A 27,319-nucleotide genomic window follows, 5' to 3' on the forward strand; every position below is an offset into this window, starting at 1 on the left:
TATTATAATATGAATGCAGCGCATAAGATAGAAGCTGCTTGCGCATTTCTCACCATTTTCCCTGTTTTTCTTTTCCACCTGTTACCTGGAGAGTTGCCGCCGCGGCTCCAATCCTGGACTGTGTGCGCGGTGTGAGGGAAGTGCTTCCATCGTGACACCGATTGTCACAAGGCCCTTGCCCAGCTGCTGGGACTTTTTACCACGGCTTGTGCTGTCTTCTCTGGAGATGATGAAGTTTGTCGTTGTCGAGGAAAGTGATGTGAGGCGGGAAGGAAGAGCGCACTAGGTCAAGGATGGGTGGTGGGCCGTTGCATGGACTACTTCTGCGTGTTCGCCCAGAGAGAGGTGGAAGGAGCTCAGTTCTCTGGACTTGCGGCATGGTGTGTTTCGCCGGCACCAGTGTGCAAGGATTCTGCCGGGGAGCTGCTTAGTGTGCACCCTTACCCCCCCCGTACCAGTGAACGCGTTTTGTAAGGAGGATGTTTGTGATGAGGAGGACTGTCGGGCGTGACGCGAGAGGTCATGGGACGGGGGTCGCTAGGAGAAGTCGACTGTAGCTTGAGGAGTTGCCGCTAGCAAGCTTGAAGAAATTGTGTTGTGTACTACGTGTGGAAGGGAAGGGAGGTGTGCGTGCTTGGACTTTTTCTATGAGAAGGTTGGGGTCTCACCGAGCCAACAGACCCCATTTGAAACCAGCAGCAGGCTGGAAAAAATAAGTATGTCGTGTTTCCCCGTGCTGGAACTGTTTATGCCTACACTGCCCACTATGGGACACTCAATCGAGATCTGTGCGCGAGTGAGACCTCAAACGTGTGGGACGTTGTGCAGGTCGCTTTTGCGGTAGGTGCGTGCTTTCTACCTTGATCCATTATTGGCACATCTTTCCTTGTTTTTTATTTTTTGCTTCATCGTCTACATCCTGTCAGGTCTTGTAGCTGTAAAGAGGGGGCACCTAATGGTTCTTGCATTTTTCGTACTTGGGTGACATAACTTCCTACACACTTTTTTTTTTGCTTTGTTGATGTACAGAAGTGACCTGTGCAATTTTCTGAAGAATAGTTTAATCATTGCAGAATTTGTAATTATGCATAGTTTGTTTAAATATCTGTAAGAGGTTGCTAGCTGAAATGTCACTTTCAGGTCATACTGTAGGCATGAGTAATCGTTTGTTTGGAGCTTAAAGTTAGCATGTTTGTTATGGCATAGCAGAACATTGCTGTAATATACAGATCGTATTGAGAAGTATGTAACTGTTGGTACAAGTGCACTTGGACATTCCTCTATTTTTTTCTAGTTCAGACTGCGTGGCTCTGCACGTGGGCAGTAGATTAGATGCCCAAACTGTATTGGCGCGAACTTTTTAGCATTAGAAAGACGTGCCTAGGGCATAAAATGCACTTATCACATCTTAGTTTGTTGTGCCCGCCTGGAAGGTAGTCAACTACAAGAACTGATGTAGCAGGCTTATTTCTTTCAACATCTTCTTTCCTTTTCTGCCTCTTGGCTGTTGTGATCTTTGCCCTCTTTCGCAGGTGCAACATCACGTGCGGCGGGTTCTAGCAGTGCGACGCATGTAGGACGCTTTTGTTGGTAGCGTTGGCAGCAGTTTTCAGCTCTGCTGTCATGCACTCTTGGCATACATGTGACAGTCTCGGTGGCTGGTGCCTATGCCTGTGTGCATGTTTAACCTGCCTTCGCTTCTTGCGCCACTTGTTACTTTCCAGGGTGCATAGCCGCCGGTCCAGAAATAGCCATGGTTCACATTCTCCACGACCGAGGCACCGTAGGGAAAGTTCAGATGATGGTAATGTCTGTCTGTGCATTGTCATAGCGTGAGTACGCTTGCTTGTGTAAGGTAGCGTCAGAGCTGCCCAGATTTGGCCAACCTGCTTGTAACTCGGTGCATTTCTTTGATAACGAAAATTTTTGGCATGACTTGAATTGGGTGTATATGAGGGTCATCAAATAAAGGACTGGAACAACAGAAAGAGACAGTGCTATATAGTCTGTGATCAATAAGTAATTTTTCCAGATGTGAATGATCCTTTTGTAGAGGTTTGTCGTGCTACTGCACTGAGTTTTGTATGCTGTTGTCATGCTAATCTGCCTCTAGTGACTGAAATCAGGATATTGCCTCTGCCTGAGCTGCAGCTCATTTGAGGTCTGCAGCAGGTTGCAGCTAATGTGTGAAAATTTGGAGGAAAGTTGTGAAATTGTAAATAAACAGAAAATTGGTCGCCATACACTTTTCATCATTACCACTGTAACTATGTAGTGGTGACCAGTGGAAGAATGTTTAAAAATAAAAATAGTGATTATTGCTTTTTTAGATTGTTTGCACTACCCTTCCCACCATTACCACTGTATCGAAGGATGGCAGGTCAAAATTGTCTTCTTCATGCATATTTGCATTGGCCTGCCCTCAACTGCCTGCACCATTGCGTGCCTATACCATCGCTTATGACGTTTATTCCATAGGCATTGAACTACTGCCAAATGGATCTCTGCTGGTGTCAACTTCTTGGTATTCAGTAACATGGTTTACCATAAGCTTCTCACCAGACAGGAGAGTGTATTAAGGCAGCCATTTCCCCTCTCTCATTGTACATCTAGGGTGGCCGGTAAAACAAAAATTTTCTGGTGGTAGTTTAGCATGACATCTGCATACAAAACTGCTGTGCTACAACACATTCCTACGAAAGGCTTATTTATATCTTGAAAAAGTGCCTATGCATTACTTTTTCTGACAACTTAAGCACTTCTTTTTCTAATGTCCATGCCTCATTTGAAAATTATTGGAACTTAATTTTTGGATGCCCCTTGTATCTTGTACTTGTTGCTTGGGTTCACTAGTGAAGCTCTTTTTGCATCTGTTGTGAGGGCCTGTGCAAGTCTTTGGTCGCGTTCGTGCCGATGATTGACATAGATCGCGTGGTCGACCACGACTGGCAACCAAGGAGTTACTGACGCCAATTGATGTTCACACTGGCTTGCGTGGTCTGCATTTTGCTACCACAAAATGTGTCGCCTTTCACATCAGCTCACACCAGCGTTGCCACATTAAGCGTTATTTTGCTGCTGCACCGTTGTTTGCCTCAGCAGGTTTGCGAATGCAGTCACGCAGATGAAAAATTTAGCAGTAAGTGACTGGCCGAAAACAATAGCTTTTTGACCAGTATGACCATTTGCAATCAGCCTGGTCACTTTAACTCTGCCAGTTTATGTTGGGAATGAGCCCTTAGCATTAAGCAGAAGCGGCGTGCTGAGAGCATTTAGCAAGAGGCAAAACAACATGCTGAATGGGATTGCATAATTTTTCATCAATTCCTAGCATGTTCATTAGTTTTCTGAAGTTTGTGCATTTTTCCTTGCATGTTTTTGTCATCAGAAATATGAAATTAAATGTATAATAATGCTTTTTGACGTAGTAGTTCTGCGGAAATCCGCAAGGTGGAGAGAAGTAATGAATAAAGGCAAATCAGACATCCACCCGTTCGTAGCAATTGCTACAAAGGAAACCCATACGGGTTCCTCAAAAGGAAAGCCTCATAGTTGAAGAAAAATTCGTCCTGGTCCGGGAGGAGGAACCCGTATGGGTTTGCTTTGTAGCAATTGCTACGAACGGGTGGATGTCTGATTTGCCTTTATTCAATAATGCTTTTTGGAAACAAGTATGGAGACTGCATGGTATCAGTTGGCCATTGCAGGAAAGAGGTGGGACAGAGGGGCTGTAAGCTAAAGTTTTGTGTATTACCTGCATGAGAGACCGTCGCCTTCTGCTTCACTGTGAGAATAACCACTTGAACATACTGCTGTTGTCTTGTGTTCTCCTCCACTTGTTTAGGTTACCGCCTGGCTCGTCGTGGGAGGTACGGTCCTGATCATGAGTTAGTATCTGTCCTTACTCTTGCGTTAATCAGTTTGTGTGTGTGCATGTGTACAGGCTTTTAGTCTTCAAGCACATATAGGCAGGGCTTAGAGTACGATATGTCTTCAGGTGTGGACAGTGCACAACAAATGCATCTCGGGGACTGTTTCTGGTGCATCACCAAGAGGTCTGAAACTGCGAATACGATTAAGGTACATGCATATCTTCGTTATATGGTCACATTGTTGTGACGGTGAAGAATAAGATTGCCAATTGCGATTAACTCTTTATTGGGAGAACTTGTGTTAAGCCAGGGAAACAACACAAAACACAATGATAGCAGCAAGCAGAGTTGTCAGTCATCAAAAATGATTCACAGTTCAGGTGTGCCGGTTATTTATACATGACTCGTGTGTTCCAGCGTAATTGCTAGTGCTCACATAAGTTTAAGGATGTACACCACTATTTGTTTCATCCATGCGATCTAATTATACGATTATTTTGCGATAAAATTGGTGACAATATTCGAGAAAGATGCAGTACAGAAAGGCGTTATGCGACAAGTGATAACCTTGTAATGGCGGTCAGCCTGGAAAACGCGGTCATCGGAAATGCAAACAATGTAATTGTGTACATATGCTAGTATGAAATCGGGTATATCCATAAGGACGTGCCTGTTATCTTCATACTAGAGATTGTCTAGAGAACTATGTGGTTCAGATATAACATTTGAAGCATCACATACCAGCTGTTTACTCAAATAAATTTTTTAAACATATCTTACTGTTGCACAATTATGTTTATTTCCCTGAAAAACCCTTTTTTCTTTCATTATGCAGAAACAGCCGTAAACATAACCCTGATGTATTTTTGGCGTTGCTTTGCCTAAGCATTAATGTGTCCATTTTGCACTCGCAGTGAACTGTACTTCCTATTGTTGCCAATTAAAAGATGTACCGTGCAGTTTGCAATCACACCAGGAAAAAGTGTCGCTATCATGTGGTGTGAAGTGATGCAAGTCAATGCTAACCTCAAAATATGCTGGAGATAGTCTCCATCCTTTGCTGGTTACCCTTTGTTAATTAGGAGGAAGCTTTCCCTTGGGAGCATAAGTACATACAATTAGAGAAATAGTTTTGCTTGGCATATGCTGCACTGCACTTGGTGAGGTTGTATTTAAAAGGAAAGTTAAAATCTACCGACTGATGCGAGCAGATTATTTTCTTTGCCATCAGTTAACAAAAATGGTAGAAAATTGCATAACTTAGCGAAACGAAAGCATCAAGCTTGCAGCTGTGGCAGCAATATAAGAAGCAAAATATGACAATTCTGTAAATCTTGTTATAGGACATGTGCGAAATTCCGAGAGTGCTCTTCCTCCATATGTTCTATGGTCCACACAAGATGTATTAGGTCGCACTAGATGCAGTAATAACGCAGAAGTGAATGAGCTGGTGCCACTGTCCTCCCCACCGTCTTTTCTGTAGAAGTGTTACAGCACATACAAGCCTAGGAAGAATCAAGGGACAGGACAGAGGGCTGATGCAGAGAAAAGACAGGTGATAATTGATGCCTGTGAAATAGAGAAGGGTGCTACCTGGTGTGTTGGTGCATCATCCATTGTATCTCCGGGGAAGGAGCACGTGCAATTGTCGATAGACAGAGGGTGGCCTTTGTGATTGCTGCCAAACAGTGGCATGCTAGTATCTTCCTTCAGTAATCTTGATCTTATTGTTCTTGTTCTTATTTTAATCGTTCATCTGGTATTGATATCTTGGTACTGCCTTCAATAAAACTCTACTTCCTGTCCTTTCATGGCTTTTATCTACATGTATATGGGCTGCAAAATGGCTATGAAAAATGCATCACCAACTAGTCTGCCAGCAAAGATCGCAAAAGACCCACCTTCTCCCCTACTACGTTCTTGCTGCGTGCTTGCTTACCCTTGACTCAATGGTGCGGGAAGCGGGAGGTTTGCCATCTCGTGTAGGGCAGCCAGATTGTATGGGAAAGCCTACTTCTGTATTTTGTATATCTAATATTGAGACATCTAAAGCGGGCAGAATTGGCGTATTCTACAATATTCTTAACTACAGCATAATTTGTGAGTAGCATTTTGGCAAAACCCTTGTAAACATTGCAACCTTCTTGCATAAGTTCTAGACTTGTATATCACATTTGTCTGCTTGAAATGCTTTAAAGAAACACTAAAGGCAAATAGTGAGCCAAAATAAACTGATAGATTAATACTTGAGAACATGCAAGGCATGTTATCCATGACAGAGATATAGTAATCAAGAAAATAAGGTAAATGCAGGACAAGATTTGAGACTCCACCAGGACACCTTAGTACTAGCTTGATGATGTAGCAACTCCTCATTATAATTGTCATTTGTACTTAAAGGGACAATAAAGGGAAACAGTAAATCGGTTTAGGCTAATGAAGCATCGTTTGAGAAACCTGCAGGCAGTAATTTCAAAAACATAGTTTGGTTTTTAGATGAGAAAATGAAGGTCCAAGTATCAGTATTTGAATTTCGCGCCGAAACCCCAGAGCCGGTACGTCAGCGTGACTTCAGGGATTCCAAAGTATGTTTTCGCATTTGGGCTGCGTTCGCTTAATAAAGGATCCCGAAACTTGCCATGTTTAATATTTGATTCCTTTAGGACACAGTGTAGTCAATCTGCACCGCTATATATAATTAGTAAGCCCTAGAAGATGCCATCAAAATCCAAGACGTCGCAGCCTCCAGGTGCGGTAAATTAAGTAGGCGTCGCCACCCGTATTTCGTTCTTGCGCCTTTTCTGGCTTACCAAACGTCTTATCGTTGTAAGAGTGGTGTTTTCGGTGTTGTAGAACGGTAATTTACTGATGCAGAAGAAATCATTTTTCACTTTAGTGTCCCTTTAACCACTGATAATAAAAAGGTAACTGCATTGCATTATAGCACGAAAGAAAACGCTACTTGTTCAGTTCTTTTGGATTCTTAGAACAACTAATGGCCGTTACCCTTGGCAAGGACGTGGCAACTGGGAAAAAGGCTGCCCATGCTCTCTTGTATTGGTAGTTTCTGTATTCTGTAGTGCTGCACTTGGTTTTCTGGCTCGCGAAGCTCGTAATAAAGAGGCAACCACATGCATGCAGTATTTAAGCGATGTGATAGACGGGCCCTGCTGTACCATCGCATCTTGCATTAGGACAACTATATACGCAGGCACGGCGTTAAGAAAAAAGTGACACACTTTTATTGTCTGAATTGGTACGATCGTACAAAAGAATGTCAAACTTGATACGAGGCCAACTTTTCAACCGCACAGTACTGGATGTAGTTTAAATGGGCCATCGTCTCCAGTCAATATGCACTCTATGCCACCAGTGGTAAATGATGCGCCATCTGACAGCTAGGAATCAAAACGCTTTCCTTACTCCATGGTCTACGAGATGGAGGCTAGAGCAATACTAGGCTAGAGCTAGGTGCAATATTTTCTTAAGCTAAGTGTTGTTTTTGGCACAAGACATGTGATGTGGGGTTTCTGGAAAGATACTTTAACAGTCCATGTTGTCATAATCTTTGAATATAGTGTCCCTTTAACAGATGCATTTTACAGAGCTGAAATATGAGCTTTTGGGGCTAGGTTAAAGATTTGCAAACATTATGGTTCAATTTCTTTTAACTTGCAGATTTTTGCTCATTTTTGTAAAATATAGGAGGCCCTAAATGAACATTCTGGTACCAGCCCATAGACTTAAGCTTTCTGACGTAGACAAATTTAATTCAAATTGGTTCAGTAGTTGTCTAATGGGAGCATTTATGTTTTGTGTGTATTTGAATAGGGAAGCCACGATTGGCCTCAAGCTAAAGCCTTCTTTTTACATTGAAATACATTTATTTTTTCTCTCTTTCTTTTATCTTGGTACTTGCTTTGATAATGGCTGTAGCATTGCCTTTCTCAAGTGCCTTCCAAAGTGTTTACAGGGTGTCCCAGCCAGCATTAGCCATGCCTTTAAAGAGAAAGAAAACTGGTACAATATACTATTATAAGACCTACATGCTCTTCAGTCATCCGTCCTCTTTGATGACCAACATAACTTATGTGTAGTAATTATCTAGCTAGAAAAAAATTAGAAAGTTAAACAGGGCAAAAATGAACTGGGACACCCTAAACTTGTGAATGCTCTCCCAAGCTGTCCATTTCGGTGGCAGCTGTATGTTGTCTCTTCAGTGGCCCTGCTGCATTCAATTACTGATTTGAGTTGTGCAAAAACGTTTACAGGATGCCCATGGACAGGTATCCCGTCAGGAGAGATCAACCTTCTATGAATGGGGTACGTGCACTGAAACAACTGCCTTTGAACAAATTTCATTGAGTGGGGTGCTCCTGATAAGAATTTAAGTGAAGCCTAAGAGACCCTACAGTGCCGGCACACGTGCATCTCCCATTTGAGAAGATGCAAAGAAAGTATGGTTCGTGCACCTTGAAATTCTTGATGAACCCTTGAATTTGGGAAAAGAGATTCAAGGGCCCTTAAGACTCCTTGAAACTAAGTGTGTACCTTGAATAACTTGAAAACTGGTGTTTGGGGGGACCTTCAAACATCCACAGTATTATTAGAACTATGTATGGGGCTATGCCACGGACTTTGTCTGTTGAGAAAGAGTCCTAGACGATTTCTTTTGAGACGGTCGCTAAACATTTTCAATTTGGCATGTCCACAATGGCGGGTTTCTTTAACTTGTCATTGCCATCGTCAAGCTAGATGATGCCAAATCAAGTGACCATGCGTTGCCACCATTTTGTTGTTTTGCTAGTTGGTTCACATTGTAGTCGTCATTGCTCCATTTTCGAGTCCTAGGCTCTAAATATGCGTGACAGAAACTAAGTTTCAGCCATTTGGGTTTAGCACGAGTATCTTTGACTGAAGCCAGACACTACTAATATTTGTGCCATCAGGCAATTGATATCATTACAATGGGAAAGCCAACTTCTAAAAGCCACCTGAAGAGCTTGACGTGTTTGTCCAACCCAGCAGCTACTTAGCTGCAAGAAATTGCAGCTAGGAAGGAGATTTTGCTATTCTTCAATGTATGAGTATGAATAAGGTTTGTTTTCCCGTCCTTGAATGCTGGCCTTTGGCATGCTTGAAATCCTTGAATTGGTGTAGAATTTTGTGTTAAATGTTCTGTACAAACCCTGAGAAAGTGTTCATTGTAAACCTGCAAAAGGAGAAGCAAGGTATTGTGGCCAAAATCCGTGCCACCCTGGTGGGCGTTCTTCTGCTGTAGCAGTGTTGTTGCTGGTATCAGACTCCTGCAGAAAATGTACAAGACAGCTAGGAGCAGGTCTCCCTCAGCAGTGACATTAGGAGAACTATCGTGTTCTGCAAAAATTACCAGCAGGAACTCTTGATGCTGCAATAGTTCAGCTATCGTGGGAATGATATGTATTGCATGGATTTGCCTAAGCTCGCTGCACTCGAATGAAGGCCCCCAAAAGTTTAACTGAAAGGGAATCAGGCCTATTACTGACCCAAGTCGGGGACGTATGGTGGGATTTTTTAGAGAAGTCATGCTTTAACTTAAATGGTTACCATGGAAATGCTGCATGGTGCAACAGAAATGTCGCTGCTATTTGAAAGAAAAGTAAGACTAACTTGAGGCATCTTGTCCATGTGCTTGGTGCAAAATGTGTAACATTTACTACCGTTATACTTGTTTTATGTTTCTTGTAATTCTTTTCGTCTTTCTTTCTTCTTTTCCAATGTTTTTTCTTGCCTGATATCTCTGTGCGTGTAGAAGTCTTTCTGGGAGATGCACTTGCAAGTATGCGTGGCATGCTTTCTTATACATTTTTGTGTGACCGTTGCCGAGTTTTTGCGTTTCATAAAGACTTTGCTTGCAATATGAAGCAAGCTTTTTGGTTCAACGGAAGGTGTGAATTAAAGGTTGCAGACTTGCAGAGTTTTGGTTCTCAACGTCACACTCTTTGTTGACTAGTGATAACACAACGCATGTAGATATACAAATGCAGTTTAAATTGTGCTGATGTAAAATAGGACACTTCAAGTTTTCTAATAAGAAAACAGTGTTTACTGAAAACAACTGCATGGTGATGGATAAAGATTACAAGAAAAGATGTGGGTTCAGATTTGAAAAGGAGGAAAGAAGCGCTGGCTTCAAGCGAAGGCTTATTCCTAAACAGTCAATTAATTTATAAGTCTTGTCCCATTGATCTCGCATAAGCAGGCTGAAAAAAAAAAAAAAAAACTGCTAACATGAAGAACATGGACTGCCTTGCACTGGTGTATAAATGTTGGTTGTGCAAGTTAGCATGCAAGAAGCAATTTCTTGCGACAGCTCAGTGGCCATTGTTCAGCATACCATGACTTATTTGAGAGCTGTACATATCATATGTCTACCCCAGTACTATTCGGTTTGGGACAATTGGTGGTGGGTGTAGAACTCCGGAATCAAGCAACAATGCTCAACGATAGAAGCACAAATTATGTGTGGAGTGGGGGTTATAGTAATTGTAGGCCATTCATGAAGATTAAGTTGGTTATGATAGCATATGCTTGGAACCATATCTGCATCTGTAGTGCACACTTATGTATGGACACCTGCTGACCCGAACGTTCGTGCCTGGCCTTGCTCTGGCGCTATGCCCAGAACAGCAGGCTCCATTGTGTCTAGGCCTGGGGTTGCACTTGGGCCTAAGCAGTCCAATGGGTCTGGCAGGCCAGGCATGAAATGATGCACAAACTTACCATGACTTGTCTTAAGTTGAACCTCAGTATGTGGTAAATCTAGAATATTGTTTGTCAATATCAGTGTGTAATGAATACAGTAAAAGCTCGTTAATTCGAACCGCAAGGGGAAGCCACTTCAGTTCGAATTAACGAAAGTTCGAACTAACGAAAGTGAAGGAGAGCAACAGTACACTGCAATTTGGAAGCAGTAGGGCATGTCAGAAATTTGGCGTGTCAGAAAGTGATCAAGTCGAAGCTCTGGGTCCGACTGTGCCACACCACCGATGTCCACCGAAACGAACGTTAGCCGAGGCTTAACACCACCACAATGAATCGCAACAGCCGATACCTCCTAAGCTGAAAACAGAGGTGCACAGCTGATGATGACTGCCGAGACAAAGACGCTGAACATGTGAAGGTGGTGAAGGCCCTGATTCGTTGGTTATTGACTGCAAGCGCAGCTGCAACGTACTTGATTCGCTGTGTTTTGGCGCTTGCCGTGCCATCTCCGCACAACATTAGCAGCTGTACAAGATTTGCAAAGCCTCCGAGATTCGCTAGAAGTCTAGAGGCTAGAAGGCTAGAAGTCTCGGAGGTTACGTAGAACGGAGAGGCGGCAGCCGCCGCTGCCTTCTGGCTGACCCCGCGTCGGTTAGATTTCTTTCCGATTTTGCCTTCTCTCGCCGTTCTCTCCGTTTCGGAGGCAATACAGCCTTGTGTGTAGGCAGTAGGCGCGTTTCTCTGGCCGTGTGCCAGGCGAGCGTAGTTCGAATTATCCGTGAGGGAACATTCTCGCTTTCGAATTAACGAACCTTTTTATACATAGACTTCTGTGGAGCTTGGCCGGACCAAATCGTACAGTTCGAATTATCCATAAATTCGAATTATCGAAGTTCGAATTAACGAGCTTTCACTGTATATGCTCATAACAAGCATTATATGTAATAAAGGTGTTATCTTTTCATTATGAGGTTTGGTAAAACATTCTTCTGAACAGCTGGCTTGTTCATGCTAAAACTTAATCCACAGGTAGCGTTTTGCCATGCATTTCATTTGCAACGTGTTTGGATGCAGTATTTAAACGTGTGCCAAGGTGCAGCAGTGCTATATTTGGATTGTCAATGGAATGGTAGTGCCATCTGTGGCTGCTGTAAGATGTGGCTTATGCCATGTTTTACCCTAACAGTGGCAGGCACTACTGTTTCCTTTACTCAGAAATTTTAGTTTTACCTTTTTGTTTAAGTCATTTGCTTGTCCACACCAAAGCATGGCTTAAAAATTGACCTCAAAGTGCTATCCATGTGTGAAATTTGGGCTTGGAAAATCCAGCAGTATAGCCACATAACCGTTTTGCACCTGTTGTTATTTGCACTATATTCTGCCTAAACCCATACTTCAGACAGGCAGCAGCAGTGATGCTCCAGTTGTGTCACTCTGCTGGGGATGTGGACTGCAGTGTTGCTACTTTGTGAAGTGCCGTGTCTAATACTGACCTGTCGCTGTTCTTTCTTTGCACGTTGGGTGAAACTCACAATTTTTGGTTGTATCAATATCTCCCCTTCTTTTATTTTAAATCAATAGGCTTACCAAGACTACCTCAGGGAGTACCACCATCATCAAAGACCACCCCTGCCGCCAATGCCATATGGGCCACCGGTACGGCTTTCTTTTGCTCTTTTACAGTGTCGCGTAAGGGCGTTTGCAATAATGATACTTCCATGCTACATTCTGGCACTGTCACAGACAAGTCACATGGCACAGTGAGGAAGTGAAGTAACTGCCATGCTGTTGCGTTCATGATCTTGTAGTTGCAATTGGAGAATTGCGGCAGATTATGCTGGGCATACATTTTCCAAAATCAAGGCCCGCACTTGCAAAACATATCTCTTTTGTAAGTGCCATCTGCTGTTGTCCATTACAATCATGCCAAAAGCATTGTTGTATCAACGAGCAAAACCATCTTGTAATAACTGAAGTTCTGGTGCTGCATTACGTGTCAGAAATGCAGCAACTTGGAGCAAGTGGCTGCCAAAGTCCTGGAGCGAGTGCTTGAATTTTACTAATCTGAACCTGCCAGCAGATAGCAAAAATGCTCAGTTTTGGATCTTGCTACGATTTTGCTGAAAGTCTGTATGCACAAGTCACAGAAACCTACTTGAACTCATTATGTTCCCATAACAACCAGTCTCTGTCACACACTATGTGGAAGCGACATGCTTCTCGTCCTATTTGTGCCTGAATCCATGCTCGGCAGCGGAGCTAGTGAGAGTGATCCGGTGCTGAGCGAGTTGATCCGAAGGGACCAGTGGAAATTGTGTGGGGAGCACACGCGCCCATCTTCCCCCGCGCCGTCTCGTCGAGAGCCGGCATAGACAGGGGAGAGGCGCACTATGCCCTCTCCCGATTCTCCCTCGCTCTCGCGACGCGCACGCGCCCTTCCTCCTCGACTCGCAGGCATGTAGCTGACGGGCGAGGAGGACATTCCCCTCGCCCAGGTAAAAAGGTACAAAACAGCGCGACCGAGGGAGACCCTCGCTCTCTGAGGCCGGACCCCTAACCTGCTGGACTGGAGTACCTGCCGCAACCCGTGAGTGACCACGTTGCCTGACTACCCTGGGCAACGAGGCCAGCCTATTTATTACTATTACAGAGAAGATGTCCCTCTGCCAGTGTTCTTTATTGCCGGTAGCAATAAACGTTCTTACAGTTGACGCCGCTGGCTGCCTTATCGTTCGAACCCGACGTAGCCGTGATTCCCGCGCTACGGATTGGGGAGTAACACAAAGCGACTGCGTGGGGCTAGATCCAGAGCTCGCCTTCAGCGCTAGCCGCACGCAGAGTGGAACCCCCACAAGTGCCAACCCGCTTTGGATCGACCAGTGAAGTATGGTTGTGCTGCCGCAGACCAAAAATCCTGTTTCAGATAGACCAGTGAAAAACGCCATAAATCTGTTTGTTAGCTACACATGTAGTAGATTATCTTGTGCTCTCAAAGTATGATGTGCTCAGTTATTCAGAACTTTTGTCACCATCACCTACACGGTAGGTGCATTGTATAATGACGAGTTCAAGTACTTGGCATCATGCTATGCAATTGTTTCTACATTATTCGCACAGTGGAATGTGTACAGCCGGAATTAGCTTGGCCATCACAATATTACCAGTAGGGTTGTTTTTTATGGCGTGAATGCTTCAACACATGGTATATTCTAGTACACTGCATCGAAAGGACACACTGCCTACCTTTGTACTGTTTATTCTGGTCTCGTCAGTCCAGTGGACATTGTCTGATAGCCACAGTCAAACCATGAAACAATCACTGTATTTACCCGAATCTAACATGAACTTCTTTTCCCCCGATAAAACGGGTCCAAAAATTGCATGCGCGTTAGGATTGAGTATGACCCTAAATCTGTGTTACCATATCGCCATCCGCATTTCAAAATTGCCGCCTCGTACGCACTTCGAACCTAGCTGCTGTAGCTTCCTCCATGTGCTGTAGCACGTGTGCTTAGGCAATGCCTCATTTATTATCGATACCTGCCGCAGTGTCCAATAAACCCGGTTCCATGCCCTCTCCCTGTTCTTGTCTCCCCGAAAAGGCATCGAGGTTTGCTTATGGCGAAACATAGATCTGTGGCAACCTAGATCATAGCCTCTGAGGCTAGGCATCTCTTACCGTCTCGGAGGCCCGCAAGAGCACTTGCTAGCAGACACCCATGCATACTGGTGCTATCAACACGCCAGCACAAGCATTTGGCTGCTGCTGCCACCGCCGCCAAAAGTTGAAAATGCAATGGGTGCCACCTCATGGAACTTATGCAGAACTAGGGGAACCGCCACTTCAATGGGAGAGCAAGCGACGTGGCTAGCATCTAGTAAAGGAAGCATTGGCTTAGGTTAGTCCACCGTCCATCTTCCCGTTTCTGCGTTTTCTCTGTCAGCATGGAAGTGCCAACTGTCAAAGCACGCTAAATTCATCACGGCAATTAAAGGGAGAGTGATCACGTGTGCAGACATGGATGGAAATCGGGCCGTATCACAGGTGTTCGGAGTTCGTGAAACTTGCGTGCAGGACTGGTGCAAAGAGGACAGGCGTTCTACTTCGGCAGCTGCGCAGCCCCTATTGTGAAAGTGATCTGCGATGGAGACAGTCTATGCATCTACGCGCACCATGCTGTTTTCTCGTCGCTTAGTTCGCGTTGAAGCGAGAGGCTGCACAAAGGTCAATTTGCTCGCTCCTGCTGCGGCACTTCATCACTCCAGCGTTTTGATAAAAAGTTTCCGTGGTCATTGAGTGAGACGTGATCATGTTTTGCAAGTGCCTGCGTGACACCATGCTTTTTAATTTAGTAAGCGAATGTTTAAGAGCTTATGCGGCCAATAGAACTACTAACCTTGCCTTTCGGGCAAAACTGCAATTTTATTTCTTGCAGCTCTAGTATATTTAGTGTAAATCTTGATTTTTCCAAATGAGAGAAAGTGGTATTTCTGTATGAAAGAATGAGTTGTGCGGTATTGTAAAGGACTTTTTTTTTGGTCACATCAAACGGGGGGCTGCACGTTGCAGTCGAAGGCTGTTTTTTCTTTCTTTTAGTGATGGAAAACCAGTGTGCCTTACAATCGAGCGCGCATTAGAAGCAAGTAAATATGGTAATCAAAACCTTTTGCCTAGCTAGCCTGGCCCACATTACTCCGTTTGCCGTGTGCATCCAGCGTTTGTTGCTGTGTGTATTGAACAGTCCTTTTGTTGGGTAGCATCCAAATTGATATTGACCGGAATACAGGTATGCATGCAAGCATAAGTGCATACAGAAACATGTTGATATACTTTTGTGGCCACTTTGACCACTTCTTTTTTAGAGAGTCCATTTTTGTACTCCCGATTGTATTCAGACTTAAAGGTGATCCATAGTAAGGCCGTGAAAAAGCTTGAAAACTATGTACTTGTACCATTACTACCGTATTTACTCGCATAATGATCGCACTTTTTTTGTCAGAAAAAGTGACGCAAATTCAGGGGTGCGATCATTACGCGGGTTAAATTTTCCGCGAAAAAAAAATTTTTTTTTTTTTTTCGTCCCGCGTTTGCTGCGGGATGCAAGATAGCGGGTGCGGGACACCAAAACAAAAATGGCGGCTGGCGGAGCAAGCCGAACGCGCCAAACGCGATTTTTTTTTCTTCTCGTGAGTACATTACGTGCATTGAAACAGTTTCTTCCGTATCAGTGATGAATATTACCGTTAATATCGGCAAGTTTGCGGCAATAACGTAGCCATGTCCACTTTGAGGGGACAGAAACAGGTGGGCGCGCTTAGCTGCCAGTGACATAGAAACACATGACGGGCATGCTGCGGAAACTGCGGCATCTGTCTTCACTACTATCCTAATACGGCACGTTTCCGCTAAGGGTGGGCGAATATCTTAGCTGTGTTACAAGCGTCGGCATATGAATAGGGTAGACTTTTAACGTATCAGAGTAAACGTGGCTACTGTCATTGCCGCGCGCGATTTGTTGCGTGCTCACGAGTGCAAAAGCAGATGAAAAGAATCGAAATGCGCCTTTATTGTTTTTGTTGACATCAGCCATTATAAAGGCAACCCATAATAAAGGCAAGTTTGGTTGTACCTCATTTTGTCATGGAAGTGCGGAAAGTGATGAAAGTAATGAAATGAGGCATCTACTTAAGAATGTTTAGTGCGTGCAGGCCGCTTGGCTTGTCTTAAAGAGTCGTTTGCGTAGCATTCGACAGGTGGTAAGCGCGATCATTATTCGCTAGACTTAGCACACGACATATCGCTGCGGCAAGTTCGGGGCGCGATCATTACGCGGGAAATAAAAAAAAATCGAATTTTGACGACAAAATTTAGGGGTGCGATCATTACGCGAGTGCGATCATTATGCGAGTAAATACGGTAATCTTAAGTTTGGTGAGTTATGGGTAGTCGAGGGGATTTATTTTTCAAAACATGTCCTTTGCTTTGCCTGCGCATTTGGTGACATGGGTATCCAAAGTTCTGCCATGGCAGTTAATCCGTCACTGTTTTCACCATCATAACCTTTTGGTTAAGTGGTTGATTAAAGGGAGAGTAAAAAGACACTAAATTAGTTCATAGTGAGGAAGTAGTTTTTGAGAAGTCTATTTCTGTTAGTATTGCAGCGGTAGGTAGATTATTAGAAGTGAAAATGAAGGCACAAGTTTCATTTTTTGAATTTCGCCTCAAATCCCCTAAGTATGTCAGTGTGATATCGCAAATTGCAAAGTTCCAAATTTTCGTATTTAGACTTTTTGGATAAGTTAGTATTCTTGAAACTTGCTACGTTGAGTCGTTGGCTCTTTTCAAATACAATGTCGTCCATCTTCAAAGGCAAAAAATTAATTGCAGTATAATCTCATTAAGCAGAAATTACTTAAATTGAATTATCGCTTAAATGAAACATTCTTATGTTTGGTTGGTTTTGTATAAATGAAAATGAAAAAAAAAACTAAATGGAACAACATTTTGTACAACTCCAAATAATCTGAACTAAAAATATGGCTGAAAACGAAACTGAGTGCCTAATTTCAGTGGCATCGTGACAGGCACCATTATTTTTGCCTTTTCGTGTTTTCTCACCATTTCTCTGTGTTGTCGCAAGGTGACTTTTGCTTTATTTTGTTGGTGTCATAGTTAGTGTGGCTCTGTCGTGATTGTGAATTGCTGTGGTTTTTTTGTGTTAACAGTGTCTGTGAGCTAAATGTTTGCTTAGTGTTTTCAATGATGGCACAGAATTCCAGCACAATTCATTCACAATTGATAATGAAGATTGAAGTCAACAATGACTTTGAGAGGGATTATTTCACTAAAACGGCTATTTTCTTTGCCTAAATGACTTTTTTCTTTATGTAATTATGTTCTATGCTCCTATTTCTAGTCAGCAACTGTGTGCAAGTAGAGAATTTGTAAGCAGCAGCTTTGTAATCAAACTGCTACACCTATTGTCTGCTGTTGGCAATAAAGCATTTGCCCCTTTCAAGAGAGCATCTTTTGTACACTTGAGCTCTATCTCTCAGTAAATAGAACTCGTTATAAACGGAACTTTTTTCCCTGGTCCCTTGAAGTTCTGATTAACGAGAGTCCACGGTAGAGCTGAGCAGACACCATCAAAATCCATGAAGTCTTGCCAAGCTGGTGTGAAGACTTCAAAACAGCATCACCACTTGTCTTTCATTTTGCCTTTTGTGGATTATCGAGTCTCCTCTTACAGTAAGAATGACTCTTTTGGTATTGTAGAAATGTAATTTACTAATAGAGCAAAACCTACGGTAGTTTGTCTTCGGTATCCCTTTAACCTTTCATTCAGTATTTTTTAATGACTACATACTGACAATGTTCCCGTGTAGTCACTAAAGGGTGCACACTGCTTTACGATCTGCACATATTCATGTTATTGCCGATTTCATTGTAAGAATAATAATTCAAGCTTTCTTTCTTGTCCTTGCTATTAATGTGATGTGGACTGACATGGCTTCCTGTTTACTAGCTGTTGATTTGACATAATGTTCCATGTTTCTGCAGCCACCTTTTCCCATGGATGCCATGCCGTACCACTATGACCGAAACATGCATCACATTGACTACAACCATGGTGTATCATCACGACCTTCAAGGCAACCAGAGAAGCGATCGGTATGCGTAGCAGATTAGTGCGGCTCTGGTTTGTCGCCACTTTGAGTAATTGTTGCATTGTTATTTGACACAGTCGTAATAGAGCCTTGAGTAAAGAAAACTTGGTTAGATCTGTAGGCATACTTTCTTGGAATATTCTCAATGTCTATTTGCCAAAGGTTACTCATTAGCTGAGAAAATTGTGGCCGATATATTGTTTGTTTCATGCCTTGTCATGTGTTTTGTGATGTTACAAGTTGATGTGGTCTGTTCAGTAATTTGTAACTGTATTGAGTAATACTAAAGCAGCTCTGATAGCTTTGTTAAAATGCCTGTCACAAGTGCATGTTCATCGGCCATTGAAAACAACCAACTGATACCTGCAAATGAGACTTGTGTCTGCTTGCGCACTAGAGCCAGTAATGCTTGCAGATTTCAACAGTTCTTAGTTTTGAACAGTTCGGCATGCATGTGTGAGAAAGGTATTGTGAGTGAAAGGCTTTACAGCCACAGCACCTATTCACTTTTCTTTTTTTTTTCCTTCTCATTCATTTACAGTATGAAATGACGGTCGATGACTTCATCAGGAGAACAGCGCGACCCCCACCAAGCCGTGTCGAGCGCCGATATCGCGAGCGACGGTGAATGGGCATCACCCCAGTTGATCTCACTGAAGAAGACCATTGTACATTCATCGTATCATAGTTTCCAACTCATCTTTATTTTACAGCCTCAGTGGCCTGTCAATGGTCCAGAGGTTATTGTTGTTGCTGTATGCAGCCTGGGAATTCTTGCAGTGCTGCGTTCGGCGTGACCCCATCCTCCGTAATGCTTTGTACATAATGTCCGTGGTGCATCTGCTGCTGCATGTCAAAATGAGCAACATGCAGACTGCATAGTCTGTCTGAGTGTAATATCTTTGTTATGTGTTGAAAACAGCTAACATTGAATACATTGACTTCCTGTTATTTTTGTATGTTCCTCAAAAAAACCCTGTCCAGAACTTGTGCACACTTATGAACCCCAGAAGGAATGTGTGTTATGGAACAATAAAAGGGCTGACGTGTATAATCTCTACTCTTCCTTGCAGTGGCTCCTCTTGTCCAGCTTTATCTAGTTAAGCTTCACCTAGTGCAGCATCATGTCAGCAATGTGCTAAGCAAGCAGTGTGTGTATTTAGCATTGTTAGATAATAACATTGCTGCAAAGTTTTGCTTTAGCATGACGAGTTTCATAACAAACTACTCTTGAGGCAGGCACCCTCCATTAAAGAGACGCTCCGCAAAGTGGTGGGGGTGAACGATGACTGACTCCAAGCAGCTGTGCTCGTCAGTGTTTATTTGGTGTAGTGACCAATGTTGCCCACAGAGCCTGGTGTGCTAATGAGGATTGCACCCGAGGGGACATCACATGATAATCACACCCCTTACCACCAGTTTGCGCAGCTTCTGCAGCATTGTCTGCGAAGTATGAAACGGAGTATAGTATTTCTACATTCTCTTTTTACTCCCCACATCCTTGCAGTGTTCTCATTTTGTGGACATCCACACGTTTGGGTGAACTGGATCTCTCTGCCTGTAATTCTCTCTTGGGTGTTGTGCATTGACAAGAGAAAGGTGCAAGTCAGGTGCACATAATTGAATTCGTGTTGTTTTACTATGTGCCAAAACTACGCTATCATTATGGGGCACGTCATAGTGGGGGACTCCTGATTAATTTTGACCTCCAAGGGATATTTAACGTGCCTCCTATGCATGGGACACTGGCGTTCTTCCATCTCGGCCCCCCATTGAAGTTCGGCCGCTGTGGCCGGGATTTGATCTCGCGACGTCTCGCTTAGCAGTGCAACACCATAGCTGCTAAGCCACCACAGCAGGTCAGGCGCTCATGAGGTGGTCACTACAGCGGGACATATGCCTGTGGTTGTGTGCCATATAAAGAGATGCTCAGGTGAGGCACTTGTCGCAACTACACAGGGCTACGTTCACAACAACTCACTCTTGCCAAAACTTGCAAGTAGCATGAGCTGATTAGTTGACTGGGGCAGCCACTTGGTGCAGGCACCCAAGCCAAGCCTGATAGCCACATGAACAGAAAATCCGAGGACACTTGAGCGCTTCATATGAGTTGTGTATGTGAAAGCATTAATGTTTAATTGAACGCTGCTGAGCAGTCGGAGTTTTGCGATTAAATTGGTGCAATATACTCTTTTTGGTACAGTTTCAACATTAGCATGGTGACTGTAGACCGGAATCAACTGAACTGCTGAGAATTCAAGGCAGCGTCTTAAGCAGGAGCAGGAGCCAATGCTTCGACAAGTGGAATTATCTTTTTCAAGGCGACATGTGCTCTCCTTGGCACAGTGTATATAGGTACGGTAGCTATATATACTGTGCTGAGGAGAGCACATGTCGCCATGGAAAAGATAAGTCCACTTGTCAAAATGTTGGCTCCTGCACTAGCCTTGTTCTTGTGTTGCTCATGGTCAGAGGAAGTAATGCTCACGACCCTGTATGCACACACAAACACCGGGTTGTCGTCACCATCACGGAGGAAAGACTTAAAGCTCTCCATACATGGTTTCACGGAAGGCGATGGCAGGTCGATGGAGGGGCTTTAGGAAAGACGTGCATGCGTAAACAGTCAATGAGCCGTGCGCTTTAGTGGAGGTCTCTTAGTCTCCTGTGGCATCCCGACCTGTACATGGCGTGTTCACCTTGTCGAGTCTTGCGTGGTTCCGGATTCCACCAGAGCAAAATATACGAAAAAAAAAATAACGCAGCACAATCCAAGAAGTGTGCCGTGCTGCGATATACGAGTGATCCTGTGCCGTCATCTAGCGACGCCTAAATGTAACATCGCAAACCCTAGTGTTTTCCATGTGACCTGGTCAGCTTGTCGCAGCTACGATAGCCTGGTGCCTCAACATAGGGTCGAGAGAGAAAGAGAATCAACTTTTGTACTGGGCCCTTAGTGACGGTTGGTGCACGCTGGCACCAGACGGGGTGGAACCTTCTTCTCGGGTCCCATATGCATCCAGCAGTTCCTGGCCCCTAGCCGCCAGCGCGAGCTGGGTCGGTAGGTCGGGGCAGGACATCAAGGTCTCCCATCGCTCGGAGGGGTTGGGGCTGTGGAGGGTTGGGGGTTCTTGAGCTTAGTGCACTCTGCAAGGATGTGTGCTAGAGTACCTTTTGACCGTCTGCAAAAAGGGCATGAAATGTCATGCTCTGTTGGGAACATCTTGTGCAAGAGCACGGGATGCGCTAGCGACCCCGCTTGCGTGCGTCGCACGATCGTTTGCTGCATTCGGCTGAGTTGCGGATGCGGACGGGGAAGCCTACATCTGCCGCTTCTGTACATTTGCGTGATTTCTCTGTAGCTTGTCGCGGGGCGCGGTAGCTCTGGCTCGTCCTCGGCCCGGATTGACAGTCCTCGGGCATAGGTTAAGAAACAACTGCTGTCGCCTGGATGGCTTTAGGCCAGTGATGCATCGATCACGACAGTGCTGCAGCTCATGAGTGCCAAAACAAGGATGATTAGCCGTGTGTTCGCTGTGCACATTCTGAGTGACTGGGGATAATAGCTATGACACTCGGTCACACCGGCGACTTGAGGAGGTCGCGCGACCATGTGCGACTCGCAATCAAAAAGCAACCAAAGGCGACTGATGTTCACACCGGCAAGCCCGGCTGAGCGCGACCCGCAAGTCGCAATCCCGGAGATTATCGTTCTCAGCGAGAACTCTCGGAATCTACGCGGAATTTGAACTCGACGCGGGAGGAGGCCGGATGTAGACACATGAAAGCTCACTTCCGGTGCGCCGCTGATTGGTTTATCAGTATTGCGACCACGGTCGCGCGACTAAAAAATCGCGCAGAGAGCGACTGGCCCAAAATGGTCACTTTTCAAGAAAGGCGACCGTTTGCGACCATTTGCGACTGGTCGCTTTGCGACCAACTTGGTCGCGCGACCACTGTCAGTCGCCGGTGTGAATGAGCCCTTAGCCGTACTAAATTTTGCGTACTTATCATGCACCCTACGACCAGAAACTGCCCACATAGATGCATTGCTTGCATAGTGGCGCGCAGCAGCATAATCGGCGTGTCAAATTTCAGTGAAGTACCCGACGGCGACGGGAGTGTTCGACTGTAGACACGCTGCGCCTTGCCTAGAGCGCGATTGAACTATCGCCTCTTTCACTTCTACGTCCCGGACCCTACGTGTAGGGTAGCAAATCGGACAAAAGCCTAATTAACCTCCCTGCCTTGCCGTCCTGTGAAGGAACGCTGGAAAAAACAGTACGAAACGTAAAAGGCTTCGTGCAAGTTCAATAGCATCGACTGAAATGGCGGTCACCAGTTTCAGAAGACGGCAAATGCAGATGCACTCCGCGCGCGGCACGCGCCCCTACCTCGCCTCCCCCCTAGAGCGCTATAATTATCCATTCACGGGCACACGTTAAGGTTCACAACTTGCTGATGTACCGCAATGGCCCCGTGCATTATTTCGCAACAACCCGTGCGCAGCCATCGCAGCCGCGGGTTACGCAGCCTCTGCAACGGCGAAGGCTCGACGTACACGCGACGAACCCTGCATCGCTACCCTGGAGAGGACATCGCCTGCGTGCGAAGCTATGATACGCTTTCATGTATACGTGCCAGCTTGTTTGCCGTACACGATGAAACGCCGCAGTCGCATTGCGGGCATACCGGAAGAACAGTCCGTCACAAGCGGTGCGCGGGGTGGCATGGTCGTTCAATGTTAATTCATGTGCATCTCGTTTGGCGCTATCGCGCGCTGGGGGAAACGCTGCAGGCGCTACACATCCATCGACGCTGATGATGCGGCGATTCCCCCGGCGTTCCGATACCGGCGACGAGCCGGATTAGGCAATGTAACGGGCCCGACTCCCCCCACCACCGGACGTCGTTGTTCCGGACGACATTGAGTCGCGTCGTGACAGGAGGGCGGCCATTGTTCCGCCAGCAGTGCCGCACGGGGATCAGGCCAGAGCGCTCCCAGTGAGCAGTCGATATACATCGGATCGGCCGACATACGCCGCCTCGTGGTGCGTCTGTGGTAGCGTGCTCTGGAAGCGGGGCGAAGAGTCGGAGCGTAACCGTGCCGAGGACGTGCGCCGTGCCCGCCGTGCCGGGTGCGACCGCATAGGACTGGCTGCTCGCTGCCTTCATGGCGCGGGACACCGACGGCAGTGGATTTGGTCGATCTCACACGTTCAGGCTGGATCGGACAGCTTCGACGGCCAGCACGAGCTGCTGGGAACGGCTCAGCATGCGTGAGTATACGTACACGAGTCGTCGGCACGTGGTCCGTGCAGTCGCTCTAGTAATGTCAAGTCCTCAGACCCAAAATCCGTTCCTGGAGTCTGACGACTGCGTTCTCGTATCGGAGTGGTTGTATGCAGGGAAGCGGCCTTGTTATCGTGGCTCAACATGCCGAGCGAGGCCGATGTGACATCGTTGCCATGAGTATAAGGGCTAGCGCAATGCTATGCCTAACTATGGGCCGACGTCGGGAGTAGTAAAGATAACGGCACGCCCGTGCATTTGAACATTTTGCCCAGGTGTTCTTGTCGTAAATTTGCAGAATTTCATTTACGTCAAGCTTTTGTATGAAGGCGTCGAATAATTGCTTGTAGATGTTAGAGCTCTGGGTGTTCGTTGTATCGTGGATTTAATTCCTCATCAACAATGACAATCCCATTTAACGGCATATTAAAGAAAAATAATTCGTAGATGTTTCAGTGGAATAGCTTGTCAAAGGAGCAGAGTGTAGGAAAAGCTGTTGGGGAGGCCAAAGGTCCTCCGAACACGAATGCGAGAAAAGCAGAATGACAGACCAAATATCGCAAACTTCTCGGTAAGCCGCGGTTCAGTCATTCCTGCGGAACATAAGCAGAAATCTGCTGTAGCAGCATTCTTGCACTATTTGCGTTTTAGAGCTTTAAAAGGCTTACTACTAGGGATAGAAATGGAGGGCAAAATTAACATTTTGGAATTTCGCGCTCAAATTACGGGCGCCGGTGACGTCATTGTTTCGTCGCAGGTTTCATTTGCTTAATTCTGGCATTTTGGGTGTTTTTCGGAGCGGAAAATGTTCTCGAGTTGAGCATTTCTTTTCAGTTGGACACAGTGTGATTGCTATTTTATTGGTGAACAATTACCCACGCGAAAAGCAACGCTGCTGCAAAGGTCACGGCTAGATATTTGTGGGAGAGGTTCAAGATGTTATCGCTTCCTTGGCTGCTTGATGGGTTCATGATGCCTCATCCAACGGTAGTTTATCAACCATGCACGAAAGGAAATCTGGGTAAATTTTCATGGAGTTACCCATCTGAGAAGAAAATACAAGTGTCCTTGACTCGATGGCAGCATCACCGACAGGTGGCGCAGGTAAAGGCACGTTCGGTGTGCAGATGACTTTCTGAAGTGGTGGACAGTCCCTTAAATGAAGCTGTTGTTTCCTCATTGTCTAGACGTTAAGAGCATTGCACAATTTTGGAATGTCAAGTTAATTATACTATAGCGTGATTCTCGTGAACACCAATTACAGTAAACGAGACATTTCAGTCCTCTCCGAGGTTTCTTTATGCCATGTCTACGCGTACGTGCTGTGTGCGCGCATTGTCGTGCTCTTCCTTAAAGCGCAGACACTTGCTTCCGCATTTTCCCGCGGATGTCCAGAACTGTGAGCTCGGATTTGGAACTTGGAGCGTTTTCATGTTTAGCCGCATTTCGTGGCCATCATCTCGACGTGAAACCAGACGTCCGCATACGCTATAATGATGACCAAAGTGACTCCTATGGTAGCCCAATTTATGACCATAGCTTCACAAAAGCTTCGCTACATATAGATCCGAAGATGTGGCTGAAGTAGTAACTTAGCGCGATAAAAACACGGAAACAAGAAAGGTGGACAAGGACGAGCGCTACTCAGAACTGTTTAATGGAAGGAAGGAAAGTACATATATATCATCTTGTCACGCAAACGCATACCAAGCAGAAGAGAACATGCACATCAAAGGCGGTTGTGCAAGAAGTCATAATCGGCATCTAGTAATGAGAAAGAAGGCTCACTTTCACACCTATCTCTATTCTTCTGGACAAAGAAGGCCTCAAGAACGAGCCTGGAAGAGGCGTTGCCGCTCCTGCCCATATAGTAGTCGCAGAAAATCGAGCGTCACAACCACACGCGCTAACATGAGCCACCAAATGTGCGCCCTTATCCTCCTTTTTCTTTAGTTTTTGCGCATGTTCCCTCAAACGGTCATTCACGCGACGCTCAGTTTGTCCGATGTAGAGCTGCCCACAAGGGCGCAAGGGTATTGCATATACAACCCCTCTGGAGCACTCAACAAAGGGCTCCTCATGCCTCGTGCGGCAGCCCCGCCTGCTCTCACAGCAAACTCGAGGGCACAACTTCGAAAGCTTGTTAGGCGCAGAAAAAATCGGAATACCATGACGGTTAGCAACCTCTTTAAGGATGTGTGACACCTTGTGCCCGTAGGGTATAACCTCTGGTCTCACCTTCGGTCGTTTGACCTCTGCTATCGCCCTTCGTGCTCCAAGCTTTACTGTGCGCTTGTCCTTGTCCACCTTTCTTGTTTCCGTGTTTTTATCGCGCTAATTAAGTTACTACTTCAATTATGGACGACCAACTAGCCCAACAATCAACTCTTCTTGGAGATGTGCGTTGGATCTGCCGCATTTTTCCCGCCTCTCCCTAAAAGTTGCTCTCTTCAGATATACTTGTAAATCACTGTCTGTTTCATATATACTGGCGAAAAATAGGTCTGCATGCCCAATTTCGATGTTTACAGGAAGCCGTAGTGCGTGTTATGCTTAAGCTGTGCGAGTGTCATTTCCTGCGTCATCGGCGCTTTCAGCTGGAGTATATATAACATGCTAGGCGAACTGCCATGCAAAGAGATTTTCACTGAAAAGATGGTGTCTCTTCCCGACAGCGAGCATATCGAAGACGCACTTGATCATCGGCTTCGTGGCGTTCTTCCTGGCCTGCATGATCATCATCTTGGTTGCACTGGCCGTGACGATAGCGACGCACCGCTACTTCTACTACAATGTGGCTCCCGCGGGCTCGGCGGGAGGGACTGCGGGTGGCGGCGGCCCCGACGGTGGAGGTCCCGGTTCATCCGAGCCGGACCTTGTCACAGACATCCCGTGTCCCGTACAGGTCGTCGAAGGTGAGCGTCCCGTACGTAAGGGAGAGTCCACCACACCCGTGAACCATGTCGGAGAGACCTAGCTATAGCAGCGCGATCGGCGTCGCTGATCGCAGCATGATCGAAATCGCTTTATACGAAATATCTTTTTATTCGAAGTTATTCCAGGTCCTGGCCGCATTGCATGCATTTTAGAGCGGATTATTGGAAGCGCAGCGGTTCCCGCCTATAGTACGAAGCGCGGTGCGATAAATTCGAACGGTGCAGCATACCTGGTGCTTGCAGCGCTAACCTGAAGAGGCAATGTGCGCTGCGAACATCGCTCCACCACGCGGTGGCCGCATTTTTTTCATTGAATTTTTTTACATTTTAGACCGGGGTGTTACATATTGACCCTTTTCGTAAAGATCCCATGGGCGCTGCCATGTTTGATCACGTGGTGACGCGCCCATTGCTTGCCTCAACTGCCTCCGTTGCCTCCGTTTTTACAATGGGTGTGTATGACGGCGGTGCGGCTTAGCAAACCTCTGTTTCCGGAGATATCATAGACGATGACTGGGTGGACGACACGAAGCTTTGGCCACAGCTTTAGAGAACATACATAAGCGCTTTGAAAGCTGATTAAGTTCTGCCCAAACGGCGTGAGCAGCGTATATGGTGCTTGTTATAAACGCGGGGCTAAATAGGTATTCCAAGCTATCCATACTTTCCGCTCATGAACTGAATCTGGATCAGTGTGTTTTGCTCTTCGTTCTTTATTCGGCAGACATTTTGAAGCAGCGGCTTGTGACATTTCTGACTCAGTAAATTTCTTTGCTGGGGTCACTATCTGATTATTTCTGCCTAATC

General features: G+C 45.5%; 2 protein-coding genes across 6 annotated transcripts in view; both read left to right on the forward strand.

Moving 5' to 3' along the window:
* The window catches only part of LOC135916190 (YTH domain-containing protein 1-like), an 82,587-nt gene extending 63,243 nt beyond the window's left edge, over window positions 1-19,344 (forward strand). For 2 of the 5 annotated variants that reach the window (XM_065449470.2, XM_065449469.2), the window contains 8 exons: window positions 1,725-1,804; window positions 3,845-3,887; window positions 5,356-5,427; window positions 8,144-8,195; window positions 9,664-9,690; window positions 12,198-12,272; window positions 18,178-18,288; window positions 18,826-19,344. In XM_065449470.2, the coding sequence (XP_065305542.2) occupies window positions 1,725-1,804; window positions 3,845-3,887; window positions 5,356-5,427; window positions 8,144-8,195; window positions 9,664-9,690; window positions 12,198-12,272; window positions 18,178-18,288; window positions 18,826-18,912 (547 nt within the window). In that variant the 3' untranslated portion in view covers window positions 18,913-19,344. The remainder of the gene's footprint in view (window positions 1-1,724; window positions 1,805-3,844; window positions 3,888-5,355; window positions 5,428-8,143; window positions 8,196-9,663; window positions 9,691-12,197; window positions 12,273-18,177; window positions 18,289-18,825) is intronic. The other 3 variants (XM_065449471.2, XM_065449472.2, XM_065449473.2) reach the window with 3 other exon arrangements.
* A 3,908-nt stretch (window positions 19,345-23,252) lies between these two features.
* Window positions 23,253-27,319, forward strand: part of LOC135916192 (probable maltase-glucoamylase 2) — a 91,550-nt gene continuing 87,483 nt past the window's right edge. The window contains exons 1-2 of the mRNA XM_065449475.2: window positions 23,253-23,563; window positions 26,252-26,491. Of these exons, the coding sequence (XP_065305547.2) occupies window positions 23,458-23,563; window positions 26,252-26,491 (346 nt within the window). The 5' untranslated portion in view covers window positions 23,253-23,457. The remainder of the gene's footprint in view (window positions 23,564-26,251; window positions 26,492-27,319) is intronic.

The sequence above is a fragment of the Dermacentor albipictus genome, chromosome 9 (assembly GCF_038994185.2).
Source record: "Dermacentor albipictus isolate Rhodes 1998 colony chromosome 9, USDA_Dalb.pri_finalv2, whole genome shotgun sequence".
NCBI classification, from domain to species: domain Eukaryota; kingdom Metazoa; phylum Arthropoda; class Arachnida; order Ixodida; family Ixodidae; genus Dermacentor; species Dermacentor albipictus.